Source organism: Platalea leucorodia (assembly GCF_965183815.1).
Source record: "Platalea leucorodia genome assembly, chromosome: 1".
In the NCBI taxonomy this organism is placed as follows: domain Eukaryota; kingdom Metazoa; phylum Chordata; class Aves; order Pelecaniformes; family Threskiornithidae; genus Platalea; species Platalea leucorodia.
Window position 1 is genome coordinate 169,068,718 of NC_138823.1, and position 18,850 is coordinate 169,087,567.

General features: G+C 50.8%; 2 protein-coding genes across 3 annotated transcripts; both read right to left on the reverse strand.

The window, feature by feature from the left end:
* Window positions 1-2,430: 2,430 nt before the first annotated feature.
* H2BK1 (H2B.K variant histone 1) lies at window positions 2,431-7,068 on the reverse strand (the record flags this gene model as incomplete). The annotated part of the gene is made up of 2 exons (XM_082312124.1): window positions 3,389-7,068; window positions 2,431-2,667 (listed from the first exon to the last, which is right to left on the reverse strand). The coding sequence occupies exons 1-2, from the start codon at window positions 3,533-3,535 to the stop codon at window positions 2,431-2,433; spliced, it is 384 nt and encodes a 127-aa protein (XP_082168250.1). The 5' UTR covers window positions 3,536-7,068.
* A 92-nt stretch (window positions 7,069-7,160) lies between these two features.
* Window positions 7,161-18,840, reverse strand: LOC309590708 (ATP-binding cassette sub-family F member 2). Of its 2 annotated transcripts, XM_082312106.1 has the most exons (15): window positions 18,725-18,840; window positions 18,295-18,463; window positions 14,957-15,169; window positions 13,836-14,018; window positions 13,332-13,503; window positions 13,082-13,177; window positions 11,864-11,966; window positions 11,683-11,778; window positions 11,456-11,575; window positions 10,812-10,901; window positions 10,464-10,574; window positions 10,142-10,204; window positions 9,570-9,698; window positions 8,549-8,752; window positions 7,161-7,774 (listed from the first exon to the last, which is right to left on the reverse strand). In XM_082312106.1, exons 2-15 carry the CDS (start codon window positions 18,446-18,448, stop codon window positions 7,637-7,639), a joined length of 1,872 nt encoding a protein of 623 aa, XP_082168232.1. In that variant the 5' UTR covers window positions 18,449-18,463; window positions 18,725-18,840; the 3' UTR covers window positions 7,161-7,636. The 2 variants fall into 2 exon arrangements, with proteins under 2 accessions (XP_082168232.1, XP_082168233.1); XM_082312107.1 differs by lacking the exons at window positions 10,464-10,574; window positions 18,725-18,840 and having other exon boundaries at window positions 18,295-18,555.
* Between the last annotated feature and the right edge of the window lie 10 nt (window positions 18,841-18,850).

Consider the following 18,850-nt stretch of genomic DNA (forward strand, 5'->3'; position numbering starts at 1 on the left):
ATCCAGCCCTACCAAACAATCCAGATGGCCACAGTTCAAAATGCCTCGCAATTTATGATGCAAAGATTAAAGACATGATCTGTGGTTTTCTACATTTAATTGCAGAAAGCCAACAGGAGGTTTTGCTTTTTTAGTTGCATAAGACTGAATACCAGCTCCTGCAGGACTACGCAAGAAGGAAAGTCTCCATTTATTGTCCCTATTAACAACTTGCTGAATAGCTCAGAGAAATCGACCTGCTATTGGGTGCTCTATAGTTGACATATAGAGCTCATTACAGCCAAAGTCAGTCTTTCTAAAAATTATAAGTGACAAGTCTGTGACATTATCAATCAAGCCTGTGATTTGGTAAAAAAAAAAAAGATACACTTACACAAACCACTTCAATTACTTATGTTCCAACCCCTTAATTTATTATCAAGCAGGTCTTAGAGCAGGTTTCCTTTATTTTGCCTGGAATTAATTCTAGGCTAACTGACCCACACCTAGCCATGCTATCCTCCTTTCCCAGAGTGACACATGTTTCCTCCCTGATCCTTCACTTAGGATTTCCTGCTACTCCAGTATTTTTTTGTTTTTTAATAAACACCAGCAGACCAGAGAACTCCAGCCTGTTTTGTCAAAACTCAGGTAAAATTTATGGACATACTGACCTTGAAGCTTTTTTTACCTACAAATGAACAAGGAAGTAGCTTTTTTTGTTTTAATAACTTTTTTTAATCAAATAAAAAAAGTCCATTAGAAACAGATGGTATTTCTGTACTTACTGCGTACTTTTTCATTCCAAGGTTTTTTCTTGTTGTTGTTGTTGTTCTTTTTATGTAGAATCTTTTATTCATTTCTCTACTACCTACAGATGTTTCTAACCTCCTTTATGCCTACAGTCAGCAAGTATTTTCCACTTACCATCTATGCTACGTTTCTGTTACACCATTCTCCAACACCTCAGTTGCAGCTTTCTGTGAATCAGGTTTGATTTTCAGTCCAACTTTGAGCCCCCTTCATCAACAGGTCCCAGTCTATAAACATCTGAAAAGGTTTTAGAAAACTTAACATTTTATCTTTCCCCCCACATTCTTGAAACTAATTTGACAGAAAACTTTACTTACGGTTTTCCTCCTTTGACGTGTGACATCGTTAACACAAAAGTTTTCCACCTGCTCATCATGCTTATGATGAGGACAAGACCTTAATAACAACCAGCTTCCAAGTCCAGTGGCTAGTTCATCCTTACTCATTGTAAAGGGGCAAGACTGCAGGTAACTCATTTGAGCTGCAAAAGGTTATACTGGAAAACCGCAGAACAGTCAGGCACCGCAGCAACTTCACCGGTTTGTACCCAGCTTCCAACCTGCGCTCCCCACACTGAGCTTCCCCTGTAGCTTCCCTGAAGCGGAGCACATGAGAGGCAATTCAACCAGTACCCTGATCAACTACGACAGATCTGTGCTCAATCCTCTTTCTGGATGGCTAGGCAAGACCGATGCAACACACCCGTAGGCGGGCTAGCTCCCAGGCTGAAAGCCCTGGCAGCGGCCGGCAGCATGCCAAGAGCGCACTTCACCTTTTCTGAACACTTGCATCTCCTGCTCAAGTTTGGACTAGCGATTCGCGCACTCCCCCCGCAGGAAACACCCCACCGGTTCCCGAAGACGGAGCACGCCGCTTCCTCTCCCCGCTGAGGGCTCCCGTCCCCCCCCGCCCCTTGCCCCGGCCGGACCACCGCAGGCCCCCCGCGGGGCAGCCGCCGCCAGGGCCCCCCCTGCGCCCCCCGCCCCGGCAGCGGCCGCTCCGCACCGAGTCAGCGGCGGCAGAGGGCCACGGGCAGGACGGGAGCAAGAGCCTCTCCGCGCCTCCCGCCAGGGCCGAGAGCTCCGGCCCAGCCCCGCCGGCCCCGCCGGCCCCGCGCCCCACGGGGCGCCGCAGCCGCTGACCGGCCCCCGCCGCGAAGGAACAGCTCGGGGAGCGGCGCCCGCTCCCGCGGAGGCCTGGCGCGACCTCGTACCAGAAGCCGAGCGCCCGCCCGCGGCGGAGACGACCGGTCACCTCCCCCGGGCCGTGCCGCAGGCGGCCACCCCGGGCGGAGAGGCCCCAGCGCGCTGGGGCGGGACTGGCGGCGGCAGTCCGCGCCGCCAGGCCGGTGCTCGGCCGAGGAGCGCTCCCCGGCACCCGCCGGGTCGGAGCGTAGCCCCGCAGGGCCGCCCCCGGCGCCGGCAGCCGCAGGGGCGCCCACGGAGAGGGCGCGCGGCCCGCGGGCCCCGCGGCGCCGCCGAACGGACGCGGCTTCCGCGCGTGCCAGGGCGCGCCCGTCGCCAGGGCAACCGCGCCGTCCCCATGGCGACGGCGAACGCCCCCCCCCCCCCCCCCCGGCGGCGCCATGACAGACGGGGCGCGGTCAGTGCAGCAGGATTTTATTGGGGCCCGGGCCGGTCACTTGCTGCTGGTGTACTTGGTGACGGCCTTGGTGCCCTCGGAAACGGCGTGCTTGGCCAGCTCGCCGGGCAGCAGGAGCCTCACGGCCGTCTGCACCTCGCGGCTGGTGATGGTGGAGCGGTGGTTGTACTGGGCCAGGCGCGAGGCCTCCGAGGCCAGCCGCTCGAAGATATCGTTGACGAAGGAGTTCATGATGCTCATGGCCTTAGAGGAGATGCCGGTGTCTGGGTGCACCTGCCAGATGGTAATCAAGCACCGTCTCACACACCTATCACCCTGGGGAGAGCGGGGGCCCCAGTGCCCCAGAAAAATGGGCCCCCCCTTCCCACCCCAGACAGGACGCCCTAACCCCAAAGGGACCCACAGTTGCCACCCTGAGGTCTTGAGTTGCGTGCCACTCGTATTAGACTGAAGAGAGGCCCCCCGGATACTGCGGTGGCTTTGGGGCTGCGCTGGCAGGAGCCTCTGTACAATCCACCATGGAAAACAAGCCTGTAAGGGGTGGAAATGCCTGCACGCTCCAAGTCCTGCCTGCAGGCTCACGCAGATGACCGAGGCCTAGACAACTCATGGCCACCTCTCAAAATTCTTTTTCTCATCTCCCCAAGAGAAATTACCAGAAAGAAAGATCCTAATACTTACTCATAGGGCCGACAGCAGCTGTTCTTGCCCCATTGAGGTCTACTCAATTATTTCTTTAGGCAGAGCCATGCACTAGAGCTTATTCTCTCTAGGAAACCCTTTCTGATCTAGGCCCATCTCTTGCCTCCTACCCCAAGAACCCTCACACACACTTTTGAGACTCAGCTAGGGCTCTCCTGTACCCACTCGTTCTTTTTTTCATCTCACTAAAAAGCAGATTTTCCTTCCTTCCCCTTTATAAGGTTAACATGCAACAGGCAGAAGTAACATTACATATGAAGCAGTTTCTAGCAGAAAAGAAGCATTTACTCACCTGCTTCAGTACTTTGTAGATATAGACTGAATAGGTTTCCTTCCTCTTCGGCTTCCTCTTAGGCTTCCTGTCCCCGGAGGTGGGAGCATGACCACGCTTCTTCCCAGCTTCTGCACTCATCTCAGCCCCCAACAGAGCAGGCAGCATGTGTGATCGGGCTGGTTATATGGCAAAGGCAGCAGCACCTCACCTACTTCAGGTGCAGCCCCCGAGCAGCAGGACAAATACACATCTGTGACTGATGATTCCACTTTGCACCAAGTGAAGGGCAGCTGGCCTGAGAGGGTCTTGGAAGTAACTGATTCAATTAAACTTTCAGACCTGAGAAGAAGTTTGAGGGCAACATGGGCAACAAGGTGGGCAAGAGCAGTAGCATCTCACTGACATGGGGCAGAAGCGCCAGAGAAGAGCTAGTCCATCGAGGGTTTTGGTGAAAGGAGGGTTCCCGCTTTGGCAGAAGGGTGTAAATCAGAGTACTCAATGTATTGCTTCCAGAATCAAATGGGTGGAACCGCTTCTGTGCTATGGAACAGATAATGCAGTCAGCGAAGACTCAGTAACTTTCTCTCAGCAGGCACCACAACAGATACTTCATAACAGGGTAACACTGGTATGTACCTTTGGGGGAGGGGATGCTGGTATCTCTCTGCGGCCATGCACACGGTCTCCTGCTCAGGGGCACACGTTATACTGGCATATCCTTAGCAACTCACATCTTCCAAGGACTGAGTTTGGGAGACCTACTCATCAGTCACTCATCCAGTGCTTGTACGGCCAATAGCGTTTCACTGAATTTAGTTTTATTCTAGGCCTGTCCTCATGGGGAGGCACCTGATCACCCACCGCTAGTGCAAATAAACATCACAGCGACAAACAGGGTCTATGTATCACAGAAGGCCGTCAGGTGGGACAGGCTGGAATGGTCACGTCAGCACATTTGCGAAGGGGAACGGGCTTGGGCATTGAAGATATGGGGTAGTGGGATCCTTCTGGGAGTGCCGTATTCTGTGATATTGAACAACATCAAGAGGTAGTGGTGGATGACTCATACTGGGAGTGCGGAGCAGGCAACATCACCGCTTCTGTTTCATAAGAGGCCATGCATCGATAAGAAAGAACCCAGGGCTTTCCCCTCTGATGCACGTTCCACCCACCCGCTGATTTACAGAGCTGTAAATAGCTGAGATCTTTGCGCTGGGGGAGGCTGTCCACTGCGACCGGAGCTGTTTTACCTTTTCCACCGGTCATAGCACACACAGGTGCTCTCATGCTAAAGGAGCTGTTAGCCATTGTATCTCTCCACAGCTGCAACTGCGTCTGGCACTGGCAGTTATACACACACAGCTTGTTTTTCTGACAAAATGTTTAGTTAGAAGGAAGCCCTTTCATGGACAAGGAGCAGTGACTGCTCACTCAGCATTAAGCACAGCGAGCCATTATATAGCAAGGGTGGAGGCTCATGCACTGAGCAGCATAGTCAAATGTGAACTCCCAGATTTGGGGAATTACCATCTGCTTCCCTGGATTGCATGGGCTAGAGGCTGGCTGTTCTGGAAGCCGTGTGCTGGCCTTGACTCATCCTTGTGCTATTTTTGTAGCGTATGCAGCAACTCACAACACAAAGACAAGGGAATCCCACAGCCCTGCGGTTGATGTAATATCTGCCACTTCTGGCTGTAGCTGTGCTAGAGCCAACCTCACTTGTAGACCACAAGCAAGAGTAACGGTATAGAGGCTCTAGGCCGCTTCTTTCACAGAAATTACCATCCTAGCAACTAAGGAGCAATTATCATAATTCACCTAGATACAGTTTTGCTTTTGTGCATGACAAGAAAAGCCCTAGTTGAAACAGTTCAAAACGCCACTGTCCCAGCTAGGGGCTGTCTCTCTCACAGAAACCAGTACTCCAGGACATATGCCTGCCACAGCTGCTTCAGTGCAGTCTAACAAACTGTCACCACAGAACAGGTTTAAATCAAGGCTGAAATACCAGACTGATAAAGCATGTATATATATTCCATTTTACAAGTCCTGGCCTACTAACTGTGACCCCTGGTGCAGTTACAGCTGCTTTTGCTTTGAACATGTACCCGTGGTCCTTGTTTGCTATATCAGAGACCTGTCTGCAACCGAGTTCTCATTTCGCAGCAGCAGCCAGCTAACACAGCTCTCCTCTTTGCTACATCAGCTACAACAATTCTCCAACTACTCTCCACCCCAATGTTCCCATTCCCTTCTCAGGATTTACCATTCCCAAAGAACTCAGTGTAAGATCATATTCTGCATTTATTATTGCCACCATGGCTCTCAACTACACAGATCTGAAATGTAGTGGTAAGAGTTGTTGCCAAATCTTTGCTGAGAATAAGGAAGAGCAGAATGAACGGCTCTAGCCTCAGGCAGGACTTCTTCTCATCATTCTCATATCTACTTTGCAACCCTTTCCAACTCACCAACATCTTTTTAAAACCTAGAGAGCAGAACAAAGACATGCATTCATCTATTCTTGTTTCAGCTTTCGTGACACCAATCAGCCTTTACACTAATTACTTATCTGTGGGTTGCTTTTACTCCGTTACTGTCTGTCTGTTCTGAGTACTACACTGTGAGATATTCATTTAAATGACTTTTCAATGCAATCTAGACTTTTCTGCAGAACTAACTTCAACAGCATTTATACTAATCTGCATTATTTTCTCAGAAAAGACTTCCCCCCCCAGGTCATTGCTAGAAACACTGAAAAACCTGAATGTTCTGCACTATCTCCTGGAAGCAGCTCCCATTGTGACATTTGTCCTATGGATGATTGATACACAGAGCTTCTACAGCAGCAGTCACAACTTGGATGGTGCCTTTGGAAAAAAACAAGGAACTACTCTACTCAAAAGGTGAGAGCCACAGGCAGTCGGCCTCTGAGAAGGAACTCCAAGAGAGTACAACTACTACATACTTGTCCTATTCTTCAGCTCCCCTGTCAACATGTACTGTTGGAACAGGTTACCGGGCTACAGGAACCTTTAACATGAACAGTGCAGCCATTCTCGTGTGTCAGGAGTAACTAAAGTGGTAACTCATGATCATAAGAAGTTATTTGGTTTGATTTGCTACCTTTTTCTTTAGTACCTTTTGTTTTAAAAATACACGAAAATTGTGTTTTATTCAGGCTTCTGTGGCACAGGGTGAGGTTTAAACACCAACTTTTCTAAGAATTTGTTAAGAACAAAAATAAAGGTTAAACTAACTTTAGTTGATTAATCTTGTTTAGTTAAACCTGCAAGGAACAAATAACTAATTCATAGTCCAAAAATCCAAAATTATTGAGTCTCATTGTTAGACCCATAAAATTCAAGGTGAAGGAAAAAGCATACAGCTAAGCCGCTCTGTTGTAGAGAACACCCACTGGTATTTTATAGATCTGTGTTCTGTCTCTAACTTCCAATCTTCAGAACGCTTTCAAGTTCTATCTGACAACAGCAACAACAAAAAAGCCTGCGTGGCTTGCTCCCCCTTCTGTCACTAACTGGAAAACCCAGTGTTCACTCTGGATTAGCAGAGGTTTCCCAGGTGTGAGGATCCTACTCACTGCTCTGTACTGCCAGATCTCAGTGCTCACCACTTCCTGTATCCCACAAGTTCTGGTCATAACTTTGGTAGTACTGACGAACCGAACCTTCACCCCAGAAGACAGGGCTCTGCATCCTTACTCAAAGCTCAGCACTAGCTGATTTACCCCAGCATGCCCCAATAACTACTACAGCTCACAAGACAAGACTGTTCTTCCCTCTTTATTGACTGATGGATTCTCAGGCAGATCTGTTTATTACACTGTTAAATAATAGTTAAAAACAAACCAAGGCCAGAGGAGTTTGAAGTGAAGTATCTAAACTGAAGCAGAAATTGGGAAGGAAGAGGCGGGAGAAGCTCGGCTGGGGTCTCCACTTCTGTATCACTGCAGCTCAGACACCCTAATTGCCACTGCCAGGACCCCAGACCATTAGATTCCAAGGCCTGGCTCAGATGGGACATCATCTAAATATGGAAATGGTTGCCCAAACGTAGCCAGGTCAGGAGAGAAGAGATCTGTCCAGATACACAGGTGCAAGGCAAGTCTAGGGGAAGCAGTATTGCAGCAATCCTAGAACACAGCCACAGAGATAGCAGCAGAGTCCCATTCCAGTCGGCAGATGGGTGAGTCACATTGGCCACTGTCAGTCTCCATAGAGAGCACCCGACCGACTGCTCTAGAGCTCACACATTGTGGGTCTTCTTGGTGAGCTGCGGATCCTCATCCACCAGCTTTGACTTGAGATGTTCCTTGTAGGCGAGGATGTCGCCTTGCCACTTTGTGATTGTCTGCTTCTCACAGACCCAGATCTCCTGTGCAACCTGAAAGCAAGCACACAAGGAGGAGGAGAGGTTGACAGTACAGCATTTTCCAATTTTACCAAAATTATAAAAGTAGCCAAAATCTACTCTCTGAAGTCTGGTAAGAAGAGTCTAATAACTTTCACACTCCAACTACCGAAGAAAAATATCTGCAGTGAAGTATCTTACCTGCTGTTTTCTGCATAATTTATACAAGATTTTAGGACGAAAAATCCTTGACCCCTCAACATTTCTTTTTTTGTACATGGACTAAGAAGAAAGCCTTTCCTGCTAAATTGGGAATTGTAAAAAGTAGTTCTTGACCTGAACTACTTGGATATAATGCAGTGAAAAATAAAATTATACCTGAACTTGCAGACAAAGGCATAGCTGCTAAATCAGCACTTGACATTTGTGTGTACGTGGTGCAATTTCCTTTGCCTGTGCAGACTGAGTCATAAAAATCTGTGCTAGAACTACTCCACTTATCATTTAAAAAAATTTAGTTAAGGCCTCCACAGTGTGTCACGATTTCCATTTAACTTATTCTTCACTTCTAGGGGTTTTTTGGGGATTTTTTGTTTGTTTGTTTGTTTTTCTTTCATGTACCTAACGTTCTCCTAGGCTAGCTCAGTAATTGTCTCACATGACCATGGCAAGGGAATCATGTCCAGTGTTTTTTTTCACTCACGCATCTTTTTGGGATGAGTAAGAGACAAGTCAGTTAAAACCACCTTGATTTAATTACTTAAAGTGTCAGAAAGGTGCTCTGACAAAATTCACTGCTTTTCTTACCTGTTGGATGAGTCTGAAGTCATGGCTGACGAGCATCATTCCTCCTTCAAATTCATTGATAGCATCTGCCAGAGCATCTATTGTTTCTATGTCCAAGTGGTTGGTGGGCTCATCCAGGAAAAGCATGTGAGGATTCTGCCAGGCCAGCCACGCAAAGCACACACGGCACTTCTGCCCGTCGGAGAGGTTCCTAATGGGACTCACCTGACAAACACAGACACTGTTTGCAGCTCTGCAGGGAAACTTACAGACTGTCACCCTGACCACAAAATATTCAGATCTCACACTGTGTTTCCAGCAGCTACATGACACAAGAGAACAAAGTTTAGTCAGTCGTATACCTCGACTGAGCTTCTCTCACCAGGAGAGCAAGGGAATTCCAGGGGCTTCTGAAGAAGGAGTGTCCATAGCAAGACCGAGCTTGTGTTAAAGGTTAATTGAGGTCTGACTAGTGTTCATTGCATCCTGACACAACCATAAAGCCACTCTCAACTTCTGGAGTGACAAATGGGGAAGAACAATGTAAAAATCAACATTGAACTGCAGTGGTGAGGACAACTCCTGTCATACGTGTGACATATGATGTACAGGAGCATGTCATGTTTAGACTTAGCACCACTGGTGATCCTACCCTCTTGTTTGAACCAAGTGGTCCCCACTCCCAGTTGAGAATGCCTGGTATTCATCTCAGAAATAAGAGATAAGCAAACTAGTTCAAGTTACAATTGAAATAAGCTCGAATCTAGCACTATGCCACAACTTGTCTTGTCAACTTCACCCAGATTCTGAGGAGGTCCACCCATTCCAACCCACATATTGCTGCAATGCAAAGAAAGTTCCTATGAGCCATAAGTTATTTTTTTCTCCAATTTCAAAGGCAGAGATGGAAAAAGCATTTTGGTGCTGTGGTGTGCCATGCTGCATACTGCATCACACTGTCAGACATGAGTAGAGCAACAGAAAATGCAGCAGCTCTACTTCCCTAATGAGCAAAAAGCAAACCTCAACAGCTCATACTCACCTGCTGCTTCCCTGTCAGACCATATCTGCCAATGATTTTTCTCATCTCCTCCTTCTCCTTGATCTCTGGGTAGCATTTCAGCATGTACTCCAGGGGTGAGAGGTCTAAGTCCAACTGCTCTTGCAAGTGCTGACAGAGAAGAAAAGTCAGCTTCAGGCTGTGCAGGCCACCCACTTTGTGGCCAAAGGTACTTCCCCCCCTCACACCCCTCTGGTACCAGCTGAGCAGCAGAACACAAGAGCCAATAAGCCCACTCGCAGTATATCCACTGAACTATTATGGAAGTAGTCTCCATTTCAGGAGCAGGAGTGCCGCTTCATAATAGCGGGCTTGTCTACCACCAAGCACAAGACAACCATCTCTCCCATAAAAGGTGAGAGGCTAAGCAGAAAGGACCACAGCAAGCCTCTTTTCAGAGTAAGAACATTTGCTAGAGCCCATTCAGCCAACAGAACAGTCCCTTCCCCCATCTCCATGCACAGAAGGCAGCAGAAATAGAAGGGCAAGATTCCTCAATTCCTGACAGCTTTTTCCTCAGCATTTCACGTCCCAGTGGTTGCTGTAAGGAGTACCTGGTGGTATCTACCGATCTTCACATGCGAGTGCTTGCGAATCATCCCATCTGTGGGCAGCAGCTACAAAGGGAAGATAAAAGCATTTCACCATCAAATCCCTCCTTTCGCTGTATGCCAGAAATACAGAATCCAGCCATCTCTGCTCTGGCACAGAGGAGGCAGCCTGAACAGATAACATGAGAGAAAAAGCCCTAAATTGCAGCAAGACCTTAGGATTTCCAAGGCCTGATTGGGGAGCTCTGGCAAATAAGTGCAGCTTCATTGAAGACTACCCCAAGAATAAAGGTCCAGAGCAGGGTAGACAACGTAGGAAGCACACCTCGCCTGTGAGCAGTTTCAGCAGTGTTGACTTTCCGGCTCCATTGGGTCCAACAAGAGCTACACGGGTATCCAGGTCAATCCCAAACTCCAGGTTATTATAGATCCATGGCTGCAAACCACAAAAATCATGACACATATTATGCCTTTCCACTACTACGCAGAACCTCCATGCTGCACCTGTAATGCTCTGTCCTCAGCAGACTCAGCATTAACACTGCTAAGAAGTTTGATCCACTAGTCATATGCTGCAGCCTGATCAGAAAGCTTAGCCAAAAGCCTCACACTCCCAAACAAGGCAGGGATACAAGTAATCTCCATACAACCCATGCACACTCCCTCTACTTACCCCATCCTTGGTGTATTTGAAGCTGACATTCTGCACCATGATGACAGGAGGGGGGATTTTCCCACAGGGTGGGAAATAAAATGACAAAGTCTGTTAACACAGAATATCCACTTGTTAGATACCCTGGAGCACAAGACAACCCAATTATTCTGTATAACCATGCCTCACTACAAACATCATCTGTAGACCAAGGCATCAGACTGTGACTTTTTATGAGCCCCTCTAGCAACTCACTCACAGATTTATTCTGATCAGTTGCTTGCAAGCTCATCTGCTGGCTAATGAGTCCCTGCTTCTTTCCCCTTGAAGCAAATGTGGGCTCATACTTTTCAAGCAAGTAGGAGTTGCTCTGAGCATCCTCCCCCATCTTCTCCAACCCATAGACATTCATTTCTGATTTCTGTGTCTGCAAAAAAGCCCTATCGATATGACAAATCCCCTCCTCTACCCTAGAAAATTACTCCTCCTCTTTGCACTCTTCATCATTACACTATCTTCAGTACAGTCATTCCTGGCATCAGGAAGGGTATACCATTCTTCCTTCCAGCTGTCAGCCATTCCTGCTGTCAGCTAAAGATCATTCTACTTATCTAGCCCATGTTTCCAATACTGATCTCTAGATGCAATCCCATGTCTGATCCTACCTTATCATTCACAACTCTCTCTGTCAAGCCAGAAGCCATCATTTTTTGAAGGGTCTTCTCCTTGCTCTGAGCTTGCCTGGCCAGTTTTGCACTACCATGACCAAATCGTGCAATGTAATTCTGCAACAAAACACAGAGTTAGCCGAAAGCCACAATAACAAGGTTGAGGAGGTGCAGGGATGCCCACCTGCATGGGCAGAAAGATGTTCGTGCAGCTACGCAGATACCTTCATATGGGCAATCTGATCTTGCTCCCAGTGGAATCGCTTCATTTGATTTTCTTCTAGTTCCAAGCGAGTCTTTACATACTGATCATAATTTCCCTGGAAAGAGACCACAGAACATCAGACATACCCCAGAGAACAGCTCCTCTGTTTTTGCTGGTTGCGCAGGGCACCATTTACTCACCGTGTAGTACTTCAGTTTGCGGTTGTGCATGTGGATTATGTTGGTGCAGACACCATTCAAGAAGTCCTGGGAGTGGGATATCAGCACAAGGATCCGCTTGAACCTGTGGCACCACATAAGTTATTAGAGACTAAGCTAGGAAAAGAATTCGTGCTCATTGGCCCTGATGGTGACAAAGGATTTACATGCACCAAATCTCTCTTGCCTACAACCAGATTAAGAACAAAAAGATAACAGCCTTGGAGGTGCTTCGGGAAATTTGGAGTAAAGCAGCTACAACCAACTGCAGTAAGCAAGTACTGCAAACACTTTTCATTTTGTTAAAACACACTTCACCATAAGACAATCTTCACCCGTCTTCACAAAGAGTCAAGAGCTGGCTACCCAGGTAGTAGATGACTAGTGCTACTGACGCAACTGACTCCACTGGCATTGCACTTCTAAGAAGTTTCAGCCTTTGCTGCTTACTTTCACCTTGGTACAGACTACCATCTGTTAGGTAGACTATGCCTGGCTCCGCTCCAAATCTGTAAAATGACTGGTTAAAGCCTCCCAAAAAGAGAAAGCTTCAAATTACTTTCCTAAAACATGACTTCTGAAGCAGGCATGCAAAAGGTTCAACTGACAAAGCTGATGGAAAAAACCTCTGCAAATGAAAAGCCCTTCTCACAATCCAGTCCTTTTAATGCACAACCCAGATAACCTAAGCTTCATAGCTATTGCTAAGCTTTTTGCCTTAAGCCTTAACATTTTACCTTTGTTTACAAAAACCAGTCACCGGACATACTAGAACAAGATGAAACTGACACAGATATTACTGCTCTGTGAAAAGAGAGGAACAATACACAGAAGATGAGCTGGAAGCTGGGTCTGGAAAGCTCACACTACTGGTACAGCACATGGTGCTGGTACACAGGCCACCAGGGCTGCCCCTGGCTTTCAAGGAAGTAGCTTTAACCAGGGAGTACAAACCAGCATTTCTCATTTCTTCAGTGAGGGAGAGACGGGGCCTTGTCTTGAATTCATTACCCTTGCATCAAGAACCCTTCTGCAGACACATGTAGCAGCAAGCACAAGAAGGTGTCACTGGTACCACAATATAGTTATGTAGCCACAAGAACTACAGACAGTAATTCCTGTAGCACTTGCTCACATGCTGACAAGATGTTCCAGCAGAAAAGCACAACCCACAGAAGCAGCAAACTCCTTCATGCTTACGTTTTCAGCTCTTCCTCCAACCACACACAGGCATCCAGGTCAAGGTGGTTTGTGGGCTCATCTAGCAGCAGCATGAAAGGCCGAATGAAGAGAGCTCTGAAAGGAGAGGGGAGATGACAGCATAGGGTAAATGCAGGTAACCCAAAGCCTCTCAGCTCTGCTCTGAGTTCTTAGAACTGTGTATGTGGCTCTGCAGAGTCAGGAGCAGGCAGGCACTCTCCCAGGAGGCAGCAGGCAGTATACCACTCACCTGGCAAGAGCCACCCTCATTCGCCAGCCACCACTAAAGTCCTTCAGCTTCTTCCTCTGCATGGCTGGTGTGAACCCCAAGCCGTGAAGGATACGTGAGGCCCGTGCTTCTGCCTTGTCAGCGTCCAGCTCCTCCAGACGTTCATACAACTCCAAGAGTTTCTCACACTCCGCTGAAAGAGAGCCTGCCTGTCAGCACTTCTACCAATAAAGGGCTCTCAGCTGCACCTCTATACAGCTGGGAAAGCTCATAGTCCATCTGCTTTACCACTATTCAGCCCCCTCCATTCCCAAGCCTGAGACACTTCTTAAGAAGCTGCATGGAATAATTTCATCCAAACAAGTATAATCCCACAGGACTTTTCAACTAGTACAGGACAGCAGGGGGAAACAGGTACTGTAACATGTAAAAACTCTGCCAAGGAACACAAATAAGACCTTTTCTTCGGTGGGGAGGGAAATGGAGGAAATGTCCCTTGTCCACAGGGACTCCGAGAAGCTTTACCATCTTCATGAGCCAGACGTTCCGCCTCTCGTTCTAACATGGCCCTCTCTGTATCCACCTCCATCACACACTGCAGAGGGGTCTTTTCACTGGGAGGCATCTCTCGGGTCAGGTGATAGATGTCAATATGCTCTGGGATGGGCACTTCTCGTTTCCCAATAGCTGACAAAAGCATGGATTTCCCTGTGTGCAGACAGACACTCCACAGTTAATTGTTGGATTCAAGGAGATACAATGTCACAGAGAAGCAGATGAGATGCAGTCAGAACCCACTGATTCCCTCCCTTTCCAACCCCAGAAAATCCTTGGGAGTTTCTTGCCCAAGAGGCCAGGAAAATCAGAGACACAACGGAGCCTACTGCCTCACTGCGACAGGCTGCCCTTCCAGCTAAGGCTCACCACCCCAAGGACAGGATTGAGACATGAAGCAGCTCTTTGGAAACCACTGCAGTTCAGCCCTTGCCTGGATTTAGGGAACTTTATCTCTGCTGTATACTTCCTGCTGTCTAATCAGGTCTGACATCTGTCATGAGGACCCCAGACTCTAAAGACTTCTAACATAGAGGAAAGTAATGCACTCATCACTAGAGAACTTAAGTGTTTTCCTGAAAGTTAAACCAGCTGGTCACTCTTACTAGCTCTTCTCCAATTACACCCATATTCTGTATCTCTCCATGTAAAGAGAGCGTTGCCTTCTCCAGGGATTGTACAGTTGTTTTCCCATTCAGGCCAAACTACACACTCCCTGCTCCTCCATACTGTGCAAGTTCTTTGACCAACAGCATCAGCATTGGGTTTATTGACATTGCTAAACAAATCCTGCAAACAGGAATCAGACAGATTCACAAATCCCAGACATCTCACCCAGCTCTCCACAGAAACAAGTTCAAATGCACGGTCCAAAGCTGGAATGCAACCTTATACTTCTACCAGCAATCCTAGCAATTCCTCTTCCTGGGTGGGGAGATGGGAGAACGGAAATTGCCATGCCCCAGCCATGTCTGTCTATCGGCTTTCTTTCCGGGTTCCAGCATTTACCACCCGCATCTGTCCAGCTTCTCAGCAGCACAGAATCTTCTCTGAACTCCAAGAAGCCCACCTCACCGTGCCCCACAGCTTACCAATCCCATTGAGTCCAATCAGGCCGTAACGCCTCCCGGAGTTCAGCTCAAGTTTTGTATCACTCAGCAGCTCCTGGCCGTGGAAGGTCAGCGAGAGGTTAATGATGTGCACATCAGTGCTGTTGGGATGGGAGGCCAGCACTCCTGTCACAGCACGGGCAGCAGCTTTCTTTAATTCAAAGTCCTCCAACTCCTTTGTAAGAGCATCCACCTCTGTATGCAGAGACAGACCAGAAGTGTTACTGATTTACAAAGCAAGCCGTAAGCCCCTGTACCAATAGGCCCAGAACCACAAAAACAACTCTCATGTCCCCATTTCTACAGAAACGTTGAGGAGGCCCAGACGCAATGAGCTTTTCAGTTTAGCAGATGGATATATATGGTCTAACAAGAACTTCCACCTACTCTCTAAATAAAATCTGACCATTAGAACTAAGTGAGCAGCCAGAACAGCTAGCCTGTTATCCAAGTATGATGGGACTAACCCTCACTGCAGGAAGGACTGGGGTGGGAAGAGAATTTACGAAGTATTGTTTGCAAGGTTAAGGAAAGGGCTGGCCAAAAGAGAACTTGGCTAGAAAATAAATGAAGGGAAGGCCGGGAGGAGGAAAGAAGCAGCAGCATTGGAATAGGCCCTACCAATTTTTTGAGAAGATAATATGCCCATATGCATGCCCCCTCTTTCTTTCCTCCTACAGTATAAGCAAATCTTTCCTGTCATGCTGATCTTCTGTTGCACCCCTGAGTTACAGTCCAGTTTTCACTCCTTGGTGAGACATCGCCATTTGAGGAAGAAAACGGCACTGAGGATCTCAGCAATACTCCAGCTGCTCAGAGCAGAGACCTGATGTTCAGACTGTTCGTGGTCGGGCCAGTGAGGGATAGCACCCCAGCTGTCAACATCTAGCACTCCTGACAAAATCACCATTATCACCAAGGCAACTGTGCCTTAGCCAAGAACGAGCAAAAAAAGTCAACTGCACTGACATAGGACCCCCTTTGAAAGCATGGGCAGTGCAAGTAGACCAGTTACATAAATAAGCAAATCAGATGAGTGAAAAGAAGGGCAAGGGAGTTTTATCCTTTACATGCAATTATTTCACAGCGAATTGCCAATAAGAAATATGCATGTACCGACGCATGTAACCTACCCTCTGATGTTTGCACTGGTTTAGCAGCCTCCCCTTGACTCCCAGTGCCTGCTCACCACCTCTGCTCTTCAGCAACCTGAGGCACTGGCGCCTGCACTGCCTGCATTACCCTTCAGCAGTGCCGCTCACAGCTGCAGGCAGAGCACTCCCACCCAGAACAGCTGGGTCCTGGAGGAGACTGGATGGGGAATGCTGAGAACCCAAGGCCCGGCCCCGCCACAGCTCCCCAGGCTTTCAGGGTAGGAAGGCTCTGCAGAGGGACCTGGCCAGGCTGGAGCGATGGGCCGAGGCCAACTGTATGAGGTTCAACAAGGCTCAGTGCCGGGTCCTGCCCTGGGGGCACAACAACCCCAGGCACCGCTGCAGGCGTGGGGAGGAGCGGCTGGGAGCTGCCCGGCGGGAAAGGGCCTGGGGGTGCTGGTCGACAGCCGCTGGACACGAGCCAGCAGTGTGCCCAGGTGGCCAAGAGGGCCAGTGGCATCCTGGCTTGTATCAGGAACAGTATGGCCAGCAGGAGCAGGGCAGGGATGGTGCCCCTGCGCTGGGCACTGGTGAGGCCGCCCCTCGAATGCTGTGCTCAGCGCTGGGCCCCGCACCCCAAGGTGGCCATGGAGGGGCTGGAGCGTGGCCAGAGCAGGGCAGCGAGGCTGGGGCAGGGGCTGGAGCACAAGGCTGGGGAGGAGCGGCTGGGGGAAGCTCAGCCTGGAGAAGAGGAGGCTGAGGGGAGCCCTCCTCGCTCTCTGCAACGGCCTGAAAGGAGGCTGGAGCCGGGGGGGTCGGTCTCTGCTCCCCAGGAACAAGCGATGGGACGAGAGGGAACGGCCTCAAGCTGCGCTAGGGCAGGTTTAGGTTGGGTATTAGGGAAAGTTCCTTCATGGGAAGGGCAGTGGGCCCTGGCAGAGGCTGCCCGGGGAGGCGGAGGAGTCCCCACCCCGGGGGTGTTTCGGCGCCGGCGGATGGGGCCTGGGGACGCGGCTCAGCGGCGGCCTTGGCAGCGCGGGGCTCGCGCCGGACTGGAGGACCTCGAGGAGCCGCCGGTTGACCAATAGGAGGGCGGTATGCAAATGCGCCACGGGAGCGGGCGGCGATTGGCCGGCGCGGGCCGGGCGGGCGCCGAGTCCCCGCCCGCAGCCGGCGGCGCGGCCCGGGTCGGCCCCGCAGCGCGGACGCCCGCGCCCGCTCGCGCCGCGCTCGGGCATCGGCAGGGCCCTGCCTGCGGCCCGGCCGCCAGCGCCGGCGCTCGGCAGCGTGCCCGGGGACCGCGGGGCACCGGCAAAGAGCGGGGCCCCCGGGAGACCGGCCCCTCCGCCTCGCCCGCCTCACCCCGAGCCTTTGGCTGCCCTGGGTCTCCGTGCACGCACGGAGCGTCTCCGAAAACAAGGCGCTGTGGGCTGAGCCTGGAAAAACTTGTGTGCCCAACAGCCTGCGCATTACCAGGTGGGCTGAAGTAAGGACAAAAAATAAACTCTCCCTCCGTAAGCTTTACCTTGCCCATTGCCTTTAGGGAGGTCAACAGCTCTTTGTTAAGGAAAGAGACTTTGTCAAGATAGCCAAGCTCTTAGTTTCTGCAAACCAGATATGTCCCAGAGAAACAGATGAACAGAGAGTCATAGCAGTATCAGTAAGAACAGTAAGAATTCAGACACTACAGCGGTTCCTGCAGCAGGAAAACCAAAAAACAACAGAAAACACCACACAGGTCTGGGCATCAAACACCAGAAGACTGGGAAAGTATCTGTTTGACAGAGAACAGACACCATCAGCACCCTCTGTCTTTACCCTGCAAGACTCAAGAGGGGGCCTAGGGAACCCTTCACCTGCAGTCTGTGGAGAGCCACCACAAATTGCTGTAGGTGTCCTGCTGGCTCAAAGGCGAGAGAGCGGCCCTAATGGTACACACTGCAGCCGGCCCAGTTCAGCACAAGCCCACAGCCCCCAGGTATTTCATCTGAAGAGGAACAAATGTCCTGGTTCACTAAGCCGCGGGCACAACCCAATGCATATAGTCCTGTCCATGAACAGGCCCTGGCTGGACACTCCCTGCACCGGAGCGCACGGGGCTGCCCGGCTGAGCCCCACCGAGGGCACCCTGCCGGGGCACGGGGCGCCGTCCCCCGCGGGGCGCAGGGACACAGACATGCACCCGCCTCTGCGGCGGGACTGGCGTTACGGCGGGCCGTCTCTCACCTGGCAGCGACGTTCCGTTGGCCTCCGGGGGCCGAACCTCCTGCGGCTCCGTCCCGGCATCGCCGTTCTCCTCCGGGGCCCGGCGCGGCCGCTGTCGGGCCTTGGCCGCCTCCTTCTTCTTGGCCGCCTTTTTCTTGGCCAGGTCCGAGGGCATGGCGCGGCGGAGGGGCTGCGGCGGAGGTGCGACAGGCGCCGTTAGGCCGCGCCGATCTGGCCCGCACCGGGTCGCCCCGCCCCAGTTCCCCGCCTCGGCGGCCCAGCGCCGCCCGCCCCGGCCCGGAGCACGCGGCGCCGCCGGGCCCGGCCGAGGGCTGCCCGCCCGCCCGCCCGCCCGGCTGCCCGCGCCGCGCCGCGCCGCCCAACCCGGCCCGGCCCGGCCCGGCCCCCTCCTCCGCCCGCTGCCCCGCCGCGCCGCCCGCCCGGCCCGCACCGGCTGCTCCGCGCTTTCCTTCTGTCGCAACAGGACAGCTGCTACCGCGTGCGCAGGCCCCACCCCCCCCGGCACAGCGGCCAATCGGAGCGCGAAGCGTCACCCGCGCCGGGCTGTCGCGCGGCT